This window comes from Anolis carolinensis, chromosome 1 (assembly GCF_035594765.1).
Source record: "Anolis carolinensis isolate JA03-04 chromosome 1, rAnoCar3.1.pri, whole genome shotgun sequence".
Taxonomy (NCBI): Eukaryota; Metazoa; Chordata; class Lepidosauria; order Squamata; family Dactyloidae; genus Anolis; species Anolis carolinensis.
This window is the reverse complement of record NC_085841.1, coordinates 66,881,479-66,902,315: the sequence shown is the minus strand read 5'-3', so window position 1 is coordinate 66,902,315 and position 20,837 is coordinate 66,881,479. Positions and strand designations below refer to the sequence as shown.

Genomic DNA, 20,837 nt, shown 5'->3' with positions numbered 1-20,837 from the left:
AGGCTTAACACCAGTAGCTAACTTTTTAAAAATAATCTTTTTTTTCCAAGACTGAAATGTACTATTTTTGGCCTCTGAAACTCTAATGTATGAGGCAGGAAATCCCTGTGTACCACACAGTCTTACTTTGCCTTGTTCACCCATGGCTACAGAGGCACAGGTTTAAAATGTTCAGTACTAGTCATTTGTCAGCTGCTCCCTGTAATGCTGAGTACAGTAATACTATATTCGGTTGATTCCCCCCAAAACAGATGAGTCAAAATAGGGAACACTGTGTGCTGTTTAAGAGAACATGAAAACAGTTATCAAACCCACAGGAAAATACAACAAATGAACATGTACTGTATTGCAAAACATGACTACTCCTTTATTATTCATAAAAGGAATTACCATCTGTAACACAGTTTGTTATAATTTTGGAAATACAGTGGAAGGATGGCAAGCAACTTTAATACATATCTAAATCTATCTACCTATCTATCTACCTATCTATCTTTGCTGTGTGCCTCTAAATAATTTCTGATTGGCCCTGTTATGGAGTTTTATTGACAAGACTTGTTCGGAGTAGGTGGATAGCTTTTACCTTCCTTTGAGGCTCAGGGAATGTGAACTGCCCAAGGTCAGCCAGCAGGTTTTCATGGCCAAATGGGAAATTGAATTCTAGTATCCCAGACTTCCAGCACAATGTTCTATCTGCTGCACCATGCTGGCTCTCATTTATCTATCTGAGATGTAGTACCCTGCCAAATGGCTGTCATATTTATATGGTTTAGAAAGTTTGAATTAGTGAGTAGTATTTATGTGGACAAGATGCTGAGGCAAATAAGGAAGAAAACCTGCTTTCTTGAACCCTGCCCCTCTTGGCTTGTTGTTCTGGGAGGAGATGCAATTAGCTTTCAAATACAACAAATCATCACTGCATCTCTTAGGGAAAGGAATTTTCCATCCTGTATAAAAGAAGCAGTAGTTAAACCACTGATGAAAAAGCTGTCACTGGATCTCCTGGACCTAATAACTACAGATCAGTATCTAACCTTCCTTTTATTGGGTAAGGTGATTGCTCTCCAGCTCCAGGAAGTGTTGGATGGCACACACTTCTTTGATCCATTTTAAACAGGCTTCAGAGCAAAACACAAGAGTTGAGACTTAACACTGACAAGGGATGTGTGTCCCTGTTGGTGATTTTAGATCTCTCCGTGGCTTTTGATACCATCAACCATGGTTTCCTTCTGGAATGTCTGGGGCGTTTGGAAATCAGAAGCTGATTTTCTAGACCCATTTCAATCTAGCTTCAGACCAGGGCATGGTACAGAAATGGCTTGGTGGATGATCTGTGCAGAGTCCTAGACAGAGGGAGTGTGACCTATCTGGTTCTCCTGGACCCCTCAGTGGCTTTCAATACAATCTACCATGGTATCCATCTGGAGCACCTTGAGGGGATGGGGCTGAGGGGCATTGCTGTGCAGTGGTTCCGGTCCATAGCCATTGGACTGTAGGGCCCCACAGGGCTCATCACTCTCCCCAATGTTATTTAACATAGGCATGAAACCACTGGGACAGATCATCTGGAGTTTTGGGGTTTAGAAGCACCTGTATGCAGACGATACCCAACTCTACTACTCCTTTACTCCTGATAAAGCCAAGGAAGCCATGCTGCACATGAACCAGTGACTGGAGGCAGTGATGGGCTGGATAAGGGTAAATAAATTGAAACTCAATCCAGATAAGACAAAAGTAATACTGATCTCATGTAGGGTGGATCCGGGAATAGGATTACAACCTAAGCTGAATGGGGTTACACTCCCCCTGAAAGCCCAGGTCCTCGGTTTGGGGGTGATTCTAGATTGCTCTTTAAACCTGGAAGCCCAGGTGACAGGGGTTATCAGGATTGCCTTTGCACAACTTAAACTGGTGCGCCAACTGCGACCGGTCCTGGAAAAATCTGACTTGGCCATGGCAGTACATGCTTTGGTTACATCCCATCTGGACTACTGTAATGCACTCTATGTGAGGCTACCTCCGAAAACAGTTTGGAAACTTCAATTAGTTCAAAGATCTGCAGCCAGACTGCTAATGGGAGTGGATGTAAGAGAAAATATTACTCCGCACCTGAAGCAATTTCACTGGCTGCCAATTAGTTCCCCGTCGGATTTAAGGTGCTGATTTTGACCTTTAAAGCCCTTCAGGGCATTGGCCCAGACTACTGAGACAGTGGGTCCCACAATACACAGCAGCGAGAACTCTCAGATCTAGTGGGGAAAGGCTGGTGTCAAGTAAGTTCCGTGATTTGCTCAGGTTAAAGAGTTCCAGAGAGGCAACCTTGGCAGGAGTGGCAACGCTCCCTTTGGAATGCCCTCCGGGTGGCTACTCCAGTCCGCCAGAACCTGACTGGTGACCATCACTCAGAGGGCCTTTTGATCAGTCGCCCCAAGACTGGGAAACAACCTGTTGGAAGAGATTTGACTGCTAGATCGGCTGTCAAAATTTAAGACTTGGATGCCCATCTCTTCTGGCAGACCTACCCAGTCATTTTTAAGTTGTGAACTTTAATCTGCATTTCATCAGTGGATTTTAACTTGTATTTTAACTGCATATCTCATTGCATATCTTTTAATAGTGTTTTATCTCTTGTTTTAATGATGTTGTATCCAGCCACAAGGCACAAGAAGAGGCGGGTAATACATTTTATTATTTTGTTGTTGTTGTTGTACTTTTTAAAAATCAACATGTAACTTTTTAAAGTGAACAGTAAGTTGGACTAGATGGCCCATGTGGTCTCTTCCAACCCTATTATTCTATGATTCCAGGTTTAACAGTGGGGACTATGTCTTATGGGAAAATGGAAATCAGTGTGAGGTGGCAGTCAGCTGAAATTCAACTTTGGTCGCCTTGGTGGATGACCTCTGCAGAAAACTGGACAGGGGGAGTGTGACCCTGCTGGTTCTCTTGGACATCTCAGCGGCTTTCGATACCATCGACCATGGTATCCTTCTGGGACGGCTCTCCAGGATGGGCCTTGGGGGTACTGCCATTGACCTGTGGGGTCCCGCAAGTTTCTATTTTGTCCACCATGCTTTTTAATATCTACATGAAACCGTTGGGCGAGGTCATCCGGAGTTTTGGAGTTCGGTGCCATCTCTACGCGGATGACACCCAACTCTACTACTCTTTTCCATCTAAATCCAAGTAAGCCCTTCGGATACTGGACCAATGTCTGGCAGCTGTGTTGGTCTGGATGAGGGCGAACAAGCTGAGACTTAATCCTGACAAGACAGAGGTCCTCCAGGTCAGTCGTACGTCTGATCAGGGGATAGGGTGGCAACCTGTGCTTGACGGGGTCGCACTCCCCCTGAAGGTGCAGGTCCGCAGCTTGGGGGTCCTCCTGGATTCGGCGCTGACATTTGAGGCCCAGGTGTCGGCTGTGGCTGGGAGGGCCTTTGCACAATTAAAACTTGTGCGCCAGCTGCGACCGTACCTCGAGAAGTCAGATCTGACCATGGTGGTCCATGCCTTAGTTACCTCTAGACTGGATTATTGCAATGCGCTCTACGTGGGGCTGCCTTTGAAGACGGCCCGGAAACTGCAACTAGTACAACGCTCAGCAGCCAGGTCTCTAACTGGAGCAAATTACAGGGCGCGTTCAACTACCCTGTTTAAGGAGCTCCATTGGCTGCCGTTTATTTTCTGAGCCCAATTCAAGGTGCAGGTCATCACCTACAAAGCCCTAAACGGTTTGGGACCCACCTACCTTCATGATCACATTTCCCCCTATGAACCTGCACGATCTCTTCACTCGTCGGAGGAGGCCCTCTTCTCGCTCCCACCACCCTCGCAGTTGCGGTTGGTGGGGACGAGAGAGAGGGCCTTCTCCGTCGTGGCCCACTGGTTCTGGAACTCGTTCCCCAGGGAGATCGGGCAGGCCCCTACCCTCCTCTCCTTTCGGAAGAGCCTGAAAACATGGCTCTTCCAACAGGCTTTTGGCGACTGATCTCCATAGTAGGATCGACCTGTTGCCTATCCAGCAATAGTCCTTTGTGTGTGCCTTCCCCAGCACTTTAATGGCTATGACAACTTGGGTAACCACCCCTCCCTGATGATACCGACACAACTTGCACTTTCGGCCCAGTTTCTTTGGATCCAACCCAAGATTTTATCATTATATTTTTTGTATGTGATTTTTTATGACTTGTTTTTATTGTTGATTGATTTGTTTTATTGCTCTGTTTTTATATTGTTGATGTCCGGGCTTGGGCCCATGTAAGCTGCCCCGAGTCCCTTCAGGGAGATGGGGAGGGGTATAAAAATAAAATTATTATATTATTATTATTATTATTATTATTATTATTATTATTAACTAGAGCTTCTTGTAACTCAGTGAATCCTGTTGATTCATTCCCTTTGTCTTGCTTTTGGCAATTCTCTTTTTACACTACAGTTCCATGGTTCCGTGTTTGATTTCGTTAGAGCATCCAAAAAAGGCTTGTAAGTGGAAGAATGCCAAAGTTCAGACTGTGTCTCAAATTGAATGCTGATTCCAGATGGCCAAGTAACAGTTTACACATCAAAAATGCTGCTGCATATAAAAAGTATTATTGTGATGTTATGTAACAGTTTATATTAACTAGGCCTTTTATATTTAAAATGATTGGTTATTAGAATTCAACAATGCTAGTTGGATAATCTATTGATGTGTTTTTAAACAGTTTCTAGGTCATACGTGCATTTGTGTTAAATTAATTTTGTTGCTTATAGCCCCCTTGACTGCTATTATTTTGACAGGACAGGACAGGACATAATGTTATGTGAATATAAAATTATTACCTTCCCATAAGAGCCTTGCCCCAGAACTTTCAGCAGCTCAAACTGTGATGGATCTGCTTTTTCAAAACCTTCCTTTACATGGTGACTGATGTCAATCTCTTTCACAATGCCTTCTTCCTGTGAATAAGTGAAGAACAAAACAATGTCAATTTCTTGGCCTGGCTAAACAAATGATATCAGTTTTATTTGTTGTCATCACTTTAAATTTTCACCTGGAGACCAAGAATCATACTTTAATCTACTGCAAATATTTTCTTTTCAGATATCAACATACAGTATTGAGCCTGGTTATGATTTGCATCTGCCTCTGAAATGTAGTGTCATATTCCTAGATTTCTTTAGAAAGAGAAAACCTGAAAATCAAAATACAGCACTTGCTTCCTGAAGTAGCTGAGTTCAACATACCAGTCCATTATAGATCTCATTAAGAAAGTGTGTGTGAAGAATAAGGTCAATAGTGTCTTTAAGCCTACAGATCTCATTTCATTGAAAATAATGCAATAAGCTTTGCTACTCTGCTGCTGAATACGCATGCCCAGCGTGGAACACATCTCACCACGTTAAAACAGTGGATGTGGCTCTTAATGAGACTTGCTGCATTATCACAGGATGTCTATGCCCCACACCACTGGGGTGTGGTTAGCTGATATTGCACCACCTGACATTTGCCAGGAAGTAGCAGCCAACAATGAAAGGACCAAGGCAGTGAGATCTCTAGCCCATCCCCTGTTCAGATATCAGACAGCACGCCAATGCTTTAAATCAAGAAATAGTTTTCTAAGATCTACAGATATACTCGCAGGAACACCTCAGCAAGTGAGAGTCTAAAAGACTGGGCGACATGGAAGGCTCTGAACAGACTGCACTCTGGCACCATGGGGTGCAGAGCTAATCTTCAGAAATGGGGCTACAAAGTGGAATCTGCGACATGAGAGTGCGGGGAAGAGCAAACCACAGACCACTTACTACAATGCGATCTGAACCCTGCCACATGCACAATGGAGGACCTTCTCGAAGTGACACCAGGGCACTTCAAGTGGACAGATTCTGGTCAAAGGACATTTTGTATAATGTCATATTTTTAACTTTGTATTTCTAAAGACATTACAACTGTACCCTCAGTCTCGCTTCTAATACAATAAATACACAAATAAATAAATAAATAAATAAATAGCATAATAGTCACCGTGGCATAGTTGTGGCCCATCCCTTTTGGGGAAGGCAAAATTGGTATTTTGCTCTTCCCTGCATTTATCACACCCTTAATTCACTTGCTGGGAGAGTGAATTAAGGGTGCAACTGTCCTTTTGATGCTGTAGGGCTTGAGTCAGCAGGAGCTTGAGGCTGTGGTGGCCACAAAATACATACTGGGAATGTGTGTTGCAACACTCATCAGTGGCGATACAGCAGTGTTAAAAAACTCACTGCAGAGCACATTGCAGACATCCACCCCTTCTGTAGCACAGTAAAATATCTTGAACAGGGGCTGCCAAAAATGCATGAGTGGGCTGCAGGGTGCTAATCTACTCCCTGGGGAGGGAATTGATTACCTTCTCTGCTGTCACTTTCACCCTTTCCCTGTTAGATGCCTCTGATGCACTGATGCACAGCTTTCTAGGAAATTTGGGGGGGGGGGGAGATAAAATGTAAATTGGTAGGAAGCCAGGTTCCAGGGTAAATGTAATCTAGTAGTCACAAACCTGCTAATCTAATCAACTTGCAGTGAAATCGGTTCATTTTGAACCAGATCCAAATTGGATTATAGTACCAGTGTAAAAGTGTCCTAGGTCCTCTAGTGTGATACTATGCTCAACCATGGAAATTCACCACAAAATCGTGCTTAAGAAGTATTTCTGAGCTTAAAAACAGCTTTTTTTCACTTTTGTGGGGATCTTGTGCCCCTAACTCCAGAGAATACGAGGAAGTGACTGCAAACTGAAATAAACTTCATTGCATTAAGTGGGTTACTTGTGAGGAGGCTAACAAGCAAGATTGTTCTATCTGAAAATTGTTTCCAAAATTCTATTTCTACAATTGTCGCACATGTAATACAATACTTCCCGTTCTAAAGGAGGAACCTACTGATTATAAAGAGATGACAGGGAGAAAATTGTATTTATAGTATCTCTACATGCTGCCCAGAAAAAAGAATGAGATGTTGCCTAGATAGCTGGCTCTTAATCCAAAGAGATTTGCAAATTACACAGGTCATCAGAAAAGAAGAAAGACACCACTCCATGCTTTCTGGCAGAATTCCCAGATATTACATCCCCATGGCAGTCTGTAAAATACAGAGAATGAGACTGCTTTCCTTTTACCCACTGTCTTAAAAATGCCAATTGTTCTGTTCCTGCATCAACTAATGATATAAATTCCATTTTGCTCATCTTATTCCAACCACGGCATTGTTATAGGCAGAAGTATCTACATTCTAAGTAGAAGGGAAATAGTATTTTAAAGAGTATTTTGTGTAGAACAAAGACTTGTCGTGTGGAAAAGTTCTCAGATGAAGTTTACTTTATCTCTTTCTGGCCTGATTAATAGTACATAAACTTTAAAAATTATGTGAGGAGGGGTTGATCTAACTTGTGTCCCACTTCAGAAGAAAGGCATAAATGAAAATGTATAAATGAAAGCAAATAAATAAATCAGAATTCAGAAACATCTACAGTATGTGCAGATTCATGGGAACTCCAGATTAATATTTGTTTTCAACCAATAGTCTTTAGGAATTTTCCAGGTTCTCTAATGAGACTTTATATTAACTTCTGGCAGAACTAGTTCATTTCAATAGGGTTCACTATTATCTAGGGGTTCCTGTACTGTAAGTTCAGGAACATATCCCCCATGGGGATCAATGCTCAATGCTCAATGCAGAAATGGAAGCCTGTACTCTGGAGAAGAGGGGATGGTGTCTTGTCCTTCCTAAGACACAACAAAAATAAACCAAGGTCTAGTGCAGATGTCAGCTCACTACAGCTGCTACCAAATGAAGACGAGAGACTCACTCTGTTATCACTGGAAACTTTACTATAGGAAACCTTGACACAAAAAAAGCTGAGAGTGCTGAATGGCCTGCTGAGACTCCCTTATATACACTCCCCCCCACATTCAAAGTAGCAATTCCTGCCGAGAGAAAACCCCGCACAATTCCCCCGCCAAACGCGACAGCCGTTTCTCTTCAGGTCGGAGAATCGCAGGTGCCTTATCAGTCCGTGATGTCAGCGTCCTTGATTTCTGGCACCAGAGTACAGGCCCTGAAATCAGGGTCCTGACAGCAGAGCTAAGGATCTCTGGGAACAAAGCTGTGATAGCAGGCAAACTAGATCAATATTGCTAGGACTCAGAGGAAGTTAAAGCTTCCCTCCCAGCAGCCAAGCTGAGTTGGAACAAAGACTTAAATGTCTTCTCCACCCCCTATTCGTTTAACATTACCAGATGGGAGGGAAGATGAAATCCCTCTCTTCCATCTATAGGAGCAAATCCATGTTCAAGTGCAGGTTTTCAACTTCCTCCTCAACCCCACTGATTATTTTAATGTACACCCAGATGTGTGAATCATGGTTCCTTTGTTTAAAATGTTAGTTTTTTATAGGTAACTAGCTGTGCCCGGCCACGCGTTGCTGTGGCGAAGTATGGTGGCATGGGAAATAAAGTATTGAGGAATTGGTGGTAGTTAAGGTAAACGGTAAACGTTTTCCCCTGACGTTAAGTCCAGTCATGTCTGACTCGGGGTTGGTGCTCATCTCCATTTCTAAGCCGAAAAGCCGGCGTTGTCCGTAGACTCCTCCAAGGTCATGTGGGATGACTGCATGGAGCGGCGTTACCTTCCCGCCAGAACAGTACTTATTGATGCACTCACATTTGCATGTTTTTGAACCTCTGGGTTGGCAGAAGCTGGGGCTAACAGTGGGGGCTCTCTCCGCTCCCCCAATTCAAACCTGCGGCCTTTCGGTCCAGAAGTTCAGCAGCTCAGCGTTTTAACACGCTGCGCCATCAGGGGATATTATTTCCTAAAGATTGTGAATATACAATATTTCTGATTGGTTTTTTTGTGTGTTGGAGGCAAGTATGAATGCTGCAATTAGGAAAAATGATTAGGATGTAATGGCCTTGCAGCTTTAAAGCCTGGCTTTTTCCTCCCTGAGTGATTTTTTTGTTGGGAGGTGTTTGCTGGCCCTGATTGTTTCCTGTCTGGAATTCCCTTGTTTTCAGAGTGGTGTTGTTTGCGATATTTTATGTGCTTCTACTGTCTGTGGCCCTGAGAAAACAGAGGATTTGCCAGACTTTGATGATGGGAATACTTTGTTGGGAGGTGTTAGCTGGCCCTGATTGTTTCCTGTGTGGAATTCCCGTTTATTTACTGTCCTGGTTTTAGAGATTATATTGTTCTGCATTATTCTATCCCATAATTATTTTATATTAAAGTAGAATCTCACTTATCCAACATTTGCTTATACAATGTTCTGGATTATCCAACGCAGTCTGCCTTTTCATAATCAATGTTTTTGTAGTCAGTGTTTTAAATGATATTTTAGTGGTAAATTTGTAAATACAGTACATTAGAGTCTCACTTATCCAACATAAACGGGCCGGCCGAACGTTGGATAAGCAAATATGTTGGATAATAAGGAGGGATTAAGGATAAGCCTATTAAACATCAAATTAAGTTATGATTTTACAAATTAAGCACCAAAACATCATGTTAGACAACAAATTTGGCAGAAAAAGTAGTTCAGTACACAGTAATTCTATGTAGAAATTACTGTATTTATGAATTTAGCACCAAAATATCACAATATATTGAAAGCATTGACTACAAAAATGCGTTGGATAATCCAGAACGTTGGATAAGCGAATGTTGGATAAGTGAGACTCTACTGTAATTACTACATAGCATTACTGCGCATGGAACTACTTTTTCTGTCAAATTTGTTGTATAATATGATGTTTTGGTGCTTAATTTGTATAACGATTACCTAATTTGATGTTTAATCGGCTTTTCCTGAATCCCTTCTTATTATCCAACATATTCACTTATCCTGCTGGCCTGTTTATGTTGGATAAGTGAGAGTCTACTGTATATTGATAATCTTATATTATCTGCTTAGAACTGGATTATATGAGGCCCCTTCTTCACAGCTATATAAAATGCACACTGAAGTGGATGATATGGTAGTGTGGAGTCAAGATAATCCAGTGCAAAGCAGATAATATAAGATTATAAATGGGTTATATAGCTGTGTGGAAGGGCCTGGAGTCTACACTGCCATATAATCCAGTGAAAATTAGATAATCTGTGGAAGAAGCCTAAGTAAGGCCTAAATCTGCCTGTCCCCTAACCGAACCCTGGCTGTCCCTTGGTTGCTAGGAGACGAAGTGGGCAGAGATTAGCCCTCTAAACTGGCAGCAATTGGATAAAAAAAATTATTGCTCTCCCTCTAATTAGGACTTTATTTTTCTTTTCTTTTCGTTGTATCAACCTAGAGGTGTGGATGATGGGTTGTGTTGTCAAATTTCGAGGTTGGGGGGCCTGTACTTTTGTTGTTTTGTGAGTCGCCGTGATGCCATCACTCTTTTATATATATAGATTTTGTGTTATATCTTTTGTGTTAGCCACAAGCAGCAGGTAACCTGCTACTTATCTGCAGTTCTTGCTTTTTAAAAATATAAACAAAGTAATAAAATATTAACATGGCCCAAAATGGTAACATTGATATTGCTTTCTATTAAAAGGCACAATGTTGTTGATTAAATATTATGAACAATGTTTTTTATTTTTCATATCATATATTACTTTTGCACCCTACTTTTCCCATTTATTTAAAGCCAATTTTGCACAAATAAAGAGCCCTACACTTCTGCAAGAACTCTGATTCATCCTAGGCTCTAGCAAGCCAAACCATAAGAAATACTAACACCAAGGTGATCTATACTGTAACATTAATGCAGTTTGGCACAACTTTAACTGCCATGACTCAATGCTATGGAATCCTATAAGTTATAGTGTGGTAAGGCACCAGCAGTCTTTGGCAGAGAAGGCTAAAAACCCTGTAAACCTACAGCTCCAAGGATTCTATAGCATTGAGCCATATCAGTTAAAGTGGTACCAGACTACATTCATTCAACTTGTGATGATTTTAAATAATGGTTTTAATATGAAGATAACTGATTTTAGTGTTTATGTATATTTATGGTTTATTTTATGTTCCGGCATTGAATGGTGCCATATATACGTTACTAGCTGTGCCCGGCCACGCGTTGCTGTGGCTTAGTCTGGTGGTGTTGGTCAGTCTACATTAGGTTGTATTTATGCTGTGACCTCCACCCTTCTTTATACTCACATTAGTAGTAGTATTTGAAGTCTGTTACCTTCTTCAATTTTTGTGTTGATTGATAATTGCTTGAGATCCCTGTTGTATTTGGTTTGTTGTTAATCGTGATGTCTGATTCTGCTGAGTGCGGTTTACATCTTATTGTGGTACAATAGTCTTTTTTTTGTTTTGCCTGTGTAGGTGTTTATTATTGTTGTTGTTGTAGTGGTCATGAAGGCTGGATAAGTTAGATGCTACTGTATTGTTTTTTGGAGGCCCAGTGTAGCACTGACTGGCCTCTTAGCCTCAGTGCCTGGCTGCTGCTTGCCTGTGATGGTGTAGATTCTTATTGTTGTTGTTGTCATTGTTATTATTGTAATTGTTTTTTTGGAGGCCAAGTGTGAATGTAGGGATTGGAGAGGTGGATGAGCACTGAATGGTCTTGTAGACTCAGTGCATGGCTGATTCTTGCCTGTGTAGGTATTTATTATTAGTGGCTGAGTGGATGGATAGCTGAGTGGATGGATAGATAGAGTGGGTGCTCTCCTTGTTTCCTTTATTCCTATGCTGTTCCCATTTTTCTGCTCCAATCCTGAGCTCGCTGATAAGAACACACTGGTCAGAAAGGATGGTAAATATAACCGGATCATTGGTCTTTCTCTCCCTTTTGCTCTTGGCCTTCCAGGCAGAGAGGGAGGGCTCTTGTCCTTGGCGTTCCTTCGCTTCCCTTCCCGCCCTCCTTCCTTCGTTCTATCCATCCCAGCCTTTCCTGCCTGCGGAGCCATGGAACTGGGTCAGTGGGTTGGATGGTGGGGAAAGGGAGAAGGAAGAGGCCTCTCAATGAAATGCATGGACTCCATGCCATGGGGTGCTGGGATTTGTAGTTTGCATCCAGTCCAACCCCTTTCTTTCTTTTTGTCATGGAGGAAGAACCCACCCAAACCTCTCAGACAGATGGCCATCCGGTTTAGTTGTGTTGTTATAGTCACAATGCGTTGTTGTGAGTTTTTTGATTCCAGATTGTGGTGTGGTTGTGTTGTTACAACTGGGAAGGAAGGCTTTTGTGTTGTCAAGTTTCATATTTCTGGGGCGTTTAGTTGTGTTGTTATAGTCACAATGCGTTGTTGTGAGTTTTGTGGGTCTGGATTGTGGTTTTGTGGTGTGATTGTGTTGTTACAACCGGGAGGCAAGGCTTTTGCGTTGTTTTGTCAAATTTTGTATTTCTGGGGCATTTAGTTGTGTGGCAAGTTTCGTATTTCTGGGGCGTTTAGTTATGTTGTTATAGTCACGATGCTTTGTTGTGAGTTTTGTGCATCCGGATTGTGGTTTTGTGGTGTGGTTGTGTTGTTACAACCAGGAGGCAAGGCTTTTGCGTTGTGTTGTCAAGTTTTGTATTTCTGGGTTATTTAGTTGTGTGCCAAGTTTCGTATTTCTGGGGCATTTCGTTGTGTTGTTATAGTCACAATGCATTGTTGTGAGTTTTATGGGTGCGGATTGTGGTTTTGTGGTGTGGTTGTGTTGTTACAACTGGGAGGGAAGGCTTTTGCATTGTGTCGCCAAGTTTCGTATTTCTGGGGTGTTTAGTTGTGTTGTTATAGTCATGATGCGTTGTTGTGAGTTTTGTTGGTCCAGTGTGGTTTTGTGGTGTGATTGTGTTGTTACAACCGGGAGGCAAGGCTTTTGCGTTGTGTTGCCAAGTTTGTATTTCTAGGGCGTTTAGTTGTGTTGCTATAGTCATGATGTGTTGTTGTGAGTTTTGTGGGTCCGGATTGTGGTTTTGTGGTGTGGTTGTGTTGTTGTAACCGGGAGGCAAGGCTTTTGCATTGTGTTGCCAAGTTTCATATTTCTGGGATGTTTAGTTTTGTTGTTATAGTCACTGCGCCCGCAACTTTATCCTTTTATATATATAGAAGGTAAAGGTTTTCCCCTGACATTAAGTCTAGTTGTGTCCGACTCTGGGGGTTCATCTCCATTTCTAGACCAAAGTTCAGCAGCTCAGTGGTTTAATGAGTTATTCTTCCTAATTCATTCATAATCTACAAATAAAAAGCACACTTGTTTTACCATCCTCTGATTTTGCTTTACTCCTGTTCTGGTTTTTACCTGTGAAATTTTGGGAGAGTGTGCTATTTAGTAAAGAGCATCTAAAAAAGTTAGTCATGCAACAAAGGGCATTTCAGTTTCTTAACAAAGAATTGTATAAAATGCAAGGGCACATGTCTATGTGAGAGAGGGAGGGAGAAGAAAGGGGAGAGATGGAGAGAGCAAGCAACATTTTTTACACTGTCTTTATCAGCAACTTCCTAGGCAATGGGACAGCCCTGACCTGAATTCCAGTGACTTGGAGTGATCAACAGCCCTCAGAGACTGTGGGATGCACACCTTCAGCTGCTTTCGGGTTTATACAGAGGCCAAGAGTATCAACCAGAGGGACCCAAGGTCACTTTGCAAAAGCTGGCACGAATAACTAGTGCACAGAAAGTCTAGAGCTCAGGCCCAGCAAGTGTTTTCAGAGCCAAAGTCTAAATATTCCAGCAGATTACAGATACTTTCAACATGTTTATGTAACTCAGTTGATTTATGCAGCTGTTTTTGCGTGTGAAGCCATTTAGCTAATTGCCTTAACCCAGAAGTTCTGTCAAGGCACTATCTGGATTTATAATAGTCCATTACAAACTGTTACAAAATATCTTGTATTGCAAACTCAGTCACTCAGTTTTTTAAATTATTTGGCAAAGTAAACAAAAATAGGAACACTGAAACTGGATTATAGAAAACAGCCCTGGTGGTAGTTGAAATTTGGTTGTTCATTATGCTATGAAAGATTCCTGTCCCTCATTTTGACAGTTTTGTCCAGAGCGTATCATTAAAAATAGAAGTACTGTACTTGATTGATACAGTCTCCGACTAATTAGATCTCAAGAAGCTTGGCTTACGATTTGACTATTATTCATCATGGAATCAAGTTTGTCATATTAGTTGGTTTCAGTACAAAAAGGGGGAGCAAGAGCATTTAAAACTATTTGATCTATTTTAGCACAAGTAAATACACTGATGGTACACAAAATGTAAATCACTGGTACAGTAGAGTCTCACTTATCCAACACTTACTTATCTAACGTTCTGGATTATCCAATGCTTTTTTTAGTCAATGTTTTCAATACGTCATGATATTTTGATGCTAAATTAGTAAATACAGTAATGACTACATAGAATAACTGCGTATTGAACTACCTTTTCTGTCAAATTTGTTGTATAACATGTTTTGGTGCTTAATTTGTAAAATCATAACCTAATTTGATGTTTAATAGGCTTTTCCTTAATCCCTCCTTATTATCCAACATATTCACTTATCCAACGTTCTGCCGGCCCGTTTATGTTGGATAAGTGAGACTCTACTGTATTTAAACAGAGCACCATAGTTTTAGGATAGATGCATATTATGACATTGGCCCTAAATCTTGAAAGGATTGATGATATTAGCCTGTCAGGCAATGGCCTGCTCGTCTCTTTATATTGTATAAAGCATCAATTCCCTAAACAATTAGTTGAATCAGGTTAAAGGATTTATAAGTAAGGCTTCTGAAAGTCCATTGTTAAGATATCAATTTTCTAATATTTCCCAATGAGTGAATAAAGTTAAGCAATATGGCAAAAGTGATCATTTTTTTTGGACTGTAAATAATAGTTTTCCTGCCCTCTAACACCATCAAGTCATGGTGAAATGTAAGGTTGTTTGCATTTCATGTGCAGAAAAATGTGCATTTTGCACAAATACACCTTTTCCCCACAACTGTTTTTGTAGTTTTAAGAAACTTTTTTTAACGCCAACAGTATACATACTAAAAAGTTCAGGCTAGTGAAGACTGAACAATCATAAATTCAGCATTTATACCTTAATATAAATGCCTGATATTATTTGTACATACGCCTGAAAACTGGAGCATTAGATTACAACTCCAGAGACCAGGGTTCAAATCCCTGCTTAGCCGTGGAAACCCACTGGGTGAACTTGGGCAAAGCACCCTCTCTCAGCCCCAGAGGAAGGCAAAGGCAATCCCTCTCTGAAAAAAATATGAGAAGGGCAAGTGAGATCTTTAGCTCTCTAGATCACAAATGGTGCTTGTCATTCTAGTCTTGACACACAACTCCATTGGCACCTATAAAATTAAAACCAATTTACATTGTCCATTTTCCATCATGGAAATAGAATGTAGCAGTGCATAAGCATCTGTGAATAGCAAATACTTTTTTTCTAAACTAAAATAAATATGTATTTATTTCATATCATGCACTATCTATTTTAGGTCTCAACGTCTGCCTGAACTACGTAGTGTTTTCCATAGAGGCAATTTGGCATCTAATATATCCAAACCATCTATTTTAGCTACACCAATCTTAATGGTAAATTCAAGGAAACTGTATATAAGAGCAAACAGAGTACAGCGATTTAAGCGTTAGACTAGAACTCAAGAGAATTCAAGGCTGAAATCCCCACTCAGCCATGGAAACCTATTGAGTGACCTTGGGCAATTCACATTTGCTCAGCCTCAGAAGAAGGCAATGGCAATTTTGCTCTGAACAAGTCTTGCCAAGAAAACCTTGTGATAGATTTGCCTTAGGGTCACCATAAATCAGAAATGAATTGAAGCACACAACCACAACAGTAACAGCAACAGCAACAAAAGCAACACAAACCGTATATATAAAAGGTATGGCAATTCTCCATTGCTTATGTTGTGCAGGAGACTGTAGTTTTGGCTCCATTCTTCTATAAACCACTGAGCATCACATTTATTACATACCAACAAAATTTTATAAACAATTACTGCAGGTTTAGATTTCTGTAAGGATCCAATTAATTCTACCAGGATTGTGGAAAATGTTAAAGCACTCCCAGTTCAGTTAATGCTCGAGCACCAAATAATGTTTTTCAGCACTGTCAAATACATGTTTAAGATGTTGTATAAAATGTTATTTTTTCCACCTAGCCCTATTAGCTGGGCAAAGGTACAAATTCAGGCAACTTCTATAGAAATGTCTCTATGTTTAGAAATCTAGGCTAACCAATTATGCTAATTTTACACAAGGATATACACCAGAGTATGATGAGAAACCACACATCAGACTTTAACTGCTGAAACTGCAACTTTTTTAAAAAAATAGACCAATTGTAATGCTACCCGCATAGACAAGGTATAAAATAGATTAATTCCAAAATGATCTATGATGCGGTATGTACCAAAAGAAAAGTTTGTCATGTGGTTTTATAACTCAAAAGAAAAGCCTTATCACATAAACTAATGGGAAAATGCATTCACTTTCAAGGATAAAAGAAAGCTATCTCGGGGTGCATCTACACTGTAGAAATAATACAGTTTAAGACCAGCTCAGTCACTTCAGATTTTAAATCTATTCCCCCCAATCCCACTGTTTCTCCATTACTGTTCCAACAAAAGTGCCAGTTTCTCATTCAGCTACAAAGTGCTTCAGGGAAATTTTAAACCTCTTCCTTCATCTCTCCCTCACCTTTCCCATGACAAAGTGTATCATATCCTTTTCTTGGCCAGTTCCTCATGGGAAGATGGGGAAGTTAAAGATGAAGGAAAGGGTTTGAAATCTGGATGAAACTTTGTGTTGAAAAGGAGGAGCAGAGATTGCCATGCCAAAATTATTGGGAGGACAGAATTGAAGAAGTAGAGGGGCAGCCAGAAATGTGGGGCAAGAAGATTGAGCCAGTTAAGAAGGAGCTACAGGCCCTCAAATTAACACTGGCCAACACATATTTTGGTGCCTCAAATGTTAGCCCTCTTTCTGGGTATATCTCACCTGCTAATTCCAAAAATGGCACCATTTTCCCTATCAGCTCCAGCTTTTGAAATGCAGAATATATGCCATATACCAGTTGCCATCTGTTTTCCCACAAAGATGCATAATAATCATATTTAAGAAATTAGAGTTCATGTGGTCTATCCAATAAGCACCCCAAATAACCCCAGGAGCAGGCCTAAAAGCCAAGACATCAAGGCATTTTGTTGCTGTTGTTGGGCAATGTAATCAAATTTGTGAAAGAGAAACCCGTGAATATTGGATGCTGACTGCACATAAAAAATCCTACCAGCATTGCATTCACGTTTGGCGTTATCATTTGAGAATCGCTGCTTATGTATCTGAGAAATGCAAATTAAACCTTCGCCATTATGATAACAACCTCAGAAAATCTAGAGGGCATTCGGTGTATTCTGTATTAATCATAGAATCATCCAAACATTTGATACAGCACTTACATAATGATAGATTTCATGTTTTCTGAAAATCTCAAGGTGCTTCACAAACTACTCAGCTATGCTAATAATGACTATTTCAGTAAAACTTGCCTCCTACTGACGAAGAGTTCTTCTCTCACCCTGGACTTTCCACAGATATACAGTAGAGTCTCACTTATCCAAGCTAAATGGGCCAGCAGAAGCTTGGATAAGCGAATATCTTGGATAATAAGGAGGGATTAAGGAAATGCCTATTAAACATCAAATTAGGTTATGGTTTTACAAATTAAGCACCAAAACATCATGTTATACAACAAATTTGACAGGAAAAGTAGTTCAAGACACAGTAATGTTATGTTGTAATTACTGTATTTATGAATTTAGCACCAAAATATCATGATATATTGAAAACATTGACTACAAAAATGGCTTGGATAATCCAGAGGCTTGGATAAGCGAGGCTTGGATAAGTGAGACTCTACTGTATAAACCTTCCTTGCTGAGTTTCTCCATACCTCACAACCTCTGAGGATGCCTGCCATAGATGTGGGCGAAACGTCAGGAGAGAATACTTCTAGAACATGGCCAGACAGCCCGGAAAACATATAACAACCCTGTGATCCCACCCATGAAAGCCTTCGACAACACAGTAAACAAAATAGTTTGTACCCTCCAGAAGAGAGCAACTAAAATGATCAAAGGTCTGGAGACCATTCCCTATGAGGAGCAGCTTAAAGAGCTGGGTATGTTTAGCCTGCAGAAGAGAAGGCTGAGAGGACACATGATAGCTGTGTATACATGTTTAAAAGGATGTCATAAGGAAGAGGGAATAGGTTTGCTTTCTGCTGCCCTGGAAACCAGGACTCAGAGCAATGGGTTCAAATTACAGAAAAGTAGATTCCAACTGAACAATAAGAACAGCTGCATGGCTATAAGAACTGTTCAGCAAGAGAACTCACTGCCTCAGAGTGTGATAGAAGCTCCTTCTTTGGAGGCTTTTAAACAGGCTGGATGGTCATCTGTCAGGGGTGCTTTGATTGTGCTTTTCCTGCATAGAAGAGGATTGGACTAGATGGCACATGTGGTCTCCTCTAATTCTATGATTCTTTTATTCTTGAGGGAGTTAATTCATCATGCTGAGAGGATGGAGTTCAGGTTAGATCCATATGCCAAATGTTCTTGATTTTTTTCCCCAGACTTCATAGAGGTTACTACAATGTTAAGGGATCAGTGAATCACTTATGAAATACACCTCTATTAAGCTCACCACCAATAAAAACTGAATTAATTGCAAAACAAAAAAGGACGTAGATGCATCCCTAAGCATATCTCCCTGGATTTAGCTTGATCGAGTAATCATAATAGGAATGGGATACCAACCAGAGCAGAGTTTTTCAAACTGTGTGTCACAGCATATTAGTGTGTCTCCTGCCACGCATGTGTTGCATGAACTAGAAGCCTCTGCCTAGGTAAAAGGTGTGCTTTCCCTTTGTCTGCCTTCTGCAGAATTCTGGGGTTTGTAGTTTAGGGAGGGCCCTTTAAAAATGCTCAGTAAGAGAGAGCCGAACGCCGCTCTCTTAACAACAAACCCCAGAATCCTGCAGGTTGCACCCACAGGATTTTAAAGGGGAAGCATACTCTTTACCGACTTGGAAGTCCAAAATGTAACTTTTCCTAAGCTGCAGGGATTTTCCTACTGCATGGTTTTTCAAGCCTTCTCCTTCCTCCCTCCCTCTGTCCAGCTGGCTGACTTCCCTTCCTTTTTTTGCAGCCCCCCCTACTGTCCTTTTCCTCCTGGAATCCGTCTCCGGTGAGGTGCTTCCTTCCCCACCCTGCCTTTGCTCCTGAATGGGAAGCAGTGGATGTGTTGCAGCCTCCCAGAGTTTCACATATTACCTCCAGCTCCAGAGTGTGATTTGTCTGTTTTAAAAAATGTGTTTTTAAAAGCATTTGCTTGTGTTTTCTAAACACAAATATTTAGGTTTATTTTAAACTTTTCTTATTAATGGTTCATGAGTTGTATTTTATTTTAAAGCATTGTTGTCTGCCTAAAATCCTCTGCTGGGAAGAAAGGCACAATAATGCACAACATAAATCAAAGTGAATAAAAGAAGCAGTCCTTCATTATTGGCTGCTGCTGGAAGGAATCCAAAAGCTAAATGAGTTGTCAGTTAAAGGCCTATCTCTTCCACCAGGCCTACCCAGTCAATTTTAAACTGTGAATTTGAAATTTACACTTTATTAGTATTGGTATTTGAACCTTTGTTCTGTGTATTTTAATATATGTATTTTAATGAAGCCCCCTCCACACATGAAACTCAGCTTGACACGAAAGCCTGCTTTTGTGTGGAGCCGAAAATTCATTTGTGCACACTTCTCTTTTTCCTCTTCCCTCCCTCTCTCATGCCCACAATGCCTCGCATTTACTCACAGGAGTCGCAGCCGGGCAGCCCCACATTCAGACCTCAGTATCAGGGCAGAAGGAGCCACCTCCCTCTTTTCCAGGCATCTGTGTGTGAATTTGTAATTCTGTTGGCACTCAGCTGCCGGCAGGAACTGAGAGGCATGCATGCGCCTTCCAGGCCTGCCTATACCCCTGTCACGACCCAGGCTGCAGAGCACCAATAACCATACACAGAGGCCAGAATCTATCTAATATCTTTATTGTAGGAATATATAAAGTTAATAAAAACAAGTGTAGAAAATAGTCCAGAATTAGACCTTTCAGGAAAGGTCAGAATTAGTCCAAAAAAAGCAATGTCCAATAAGAAATATTAAGGTCCAAAGTTGTAATCCAATAACCGAAACACTCACTTTGCCAAGCAAAGTGAGGGGAGATGACAAGGTCCTTTAGTCCATGAAACTTGAGCGAGGCTAGGAAATAACTTGATACTTGAAACAAGGCTTGAACGTGGAACAAGGTAACTAAGAACAAGAACAAGGTCCGTGGAATAACTTGATAAATCCGTGGAACAAGGCAAGGATTGATCCTGGGAAACAAGGCAAAGTCCGTAGATAAACAAAGGCTGGGAAGCAAGGCGAAGGCTGGATAGCAAGGCAAGGCTTGAGCAGGAGCGAGGCTTGAACCGGAGCGCGCTGTCCAGACACAACTCGCTCCGTAGGCTGACGAAATTGACTCCGCGAAGTTACTACGCGGGTAAAACACCTAAATAGAGTCTAGCTTCCCGCCGAAGCAGTTCTCTGGGAATCAGAACCGAAAGCTAACTCTGAGACCAGATGTGAGACTCCCCAAAGATTCTCACGAGAAGCAGTCTTAATTGGCCACATTCTTAGCTGCAATCCTCGCACTCCTGCGCGAAGCTGAATCTAAACTTCTCTGTTGTTTACAAAACTCCCGGCGCAAGAATACGGGAGAAGTAGGCTCTGGGCTTGTTTGACATACTTCTGGGAGACAACTTTCTTGCAGGTGCAAGGT

General features: G+C 41.2%; 1 protein-coding gene across 4 annotated transcripts in view; it reads right to left on the bottom strand.

Moving 5' to 3' along the window:
• rps6ka2 (ribosomal protein S6 kinase A2) overlaps positions 1-20,837 on the bottom strand; it is a 282,808-nt gene that overhangs the window by 92,613 nt on the left and 169,358 nt on the right. For all 4 annotated transcript variants that reach the window (XM_008124811.2, XM_008124821.3, XM_062976281.1 and 1 more), the window contains one exon: positions 4,822-4,938. In XM_008124811.2, coding sequence (XP_008123018.2) covers positions 4,822-4,938 — 117 coding nt within the window. The remainder of the gene's footprint in view (positions 1-4,821; positions 4,939-20,837) is intronic.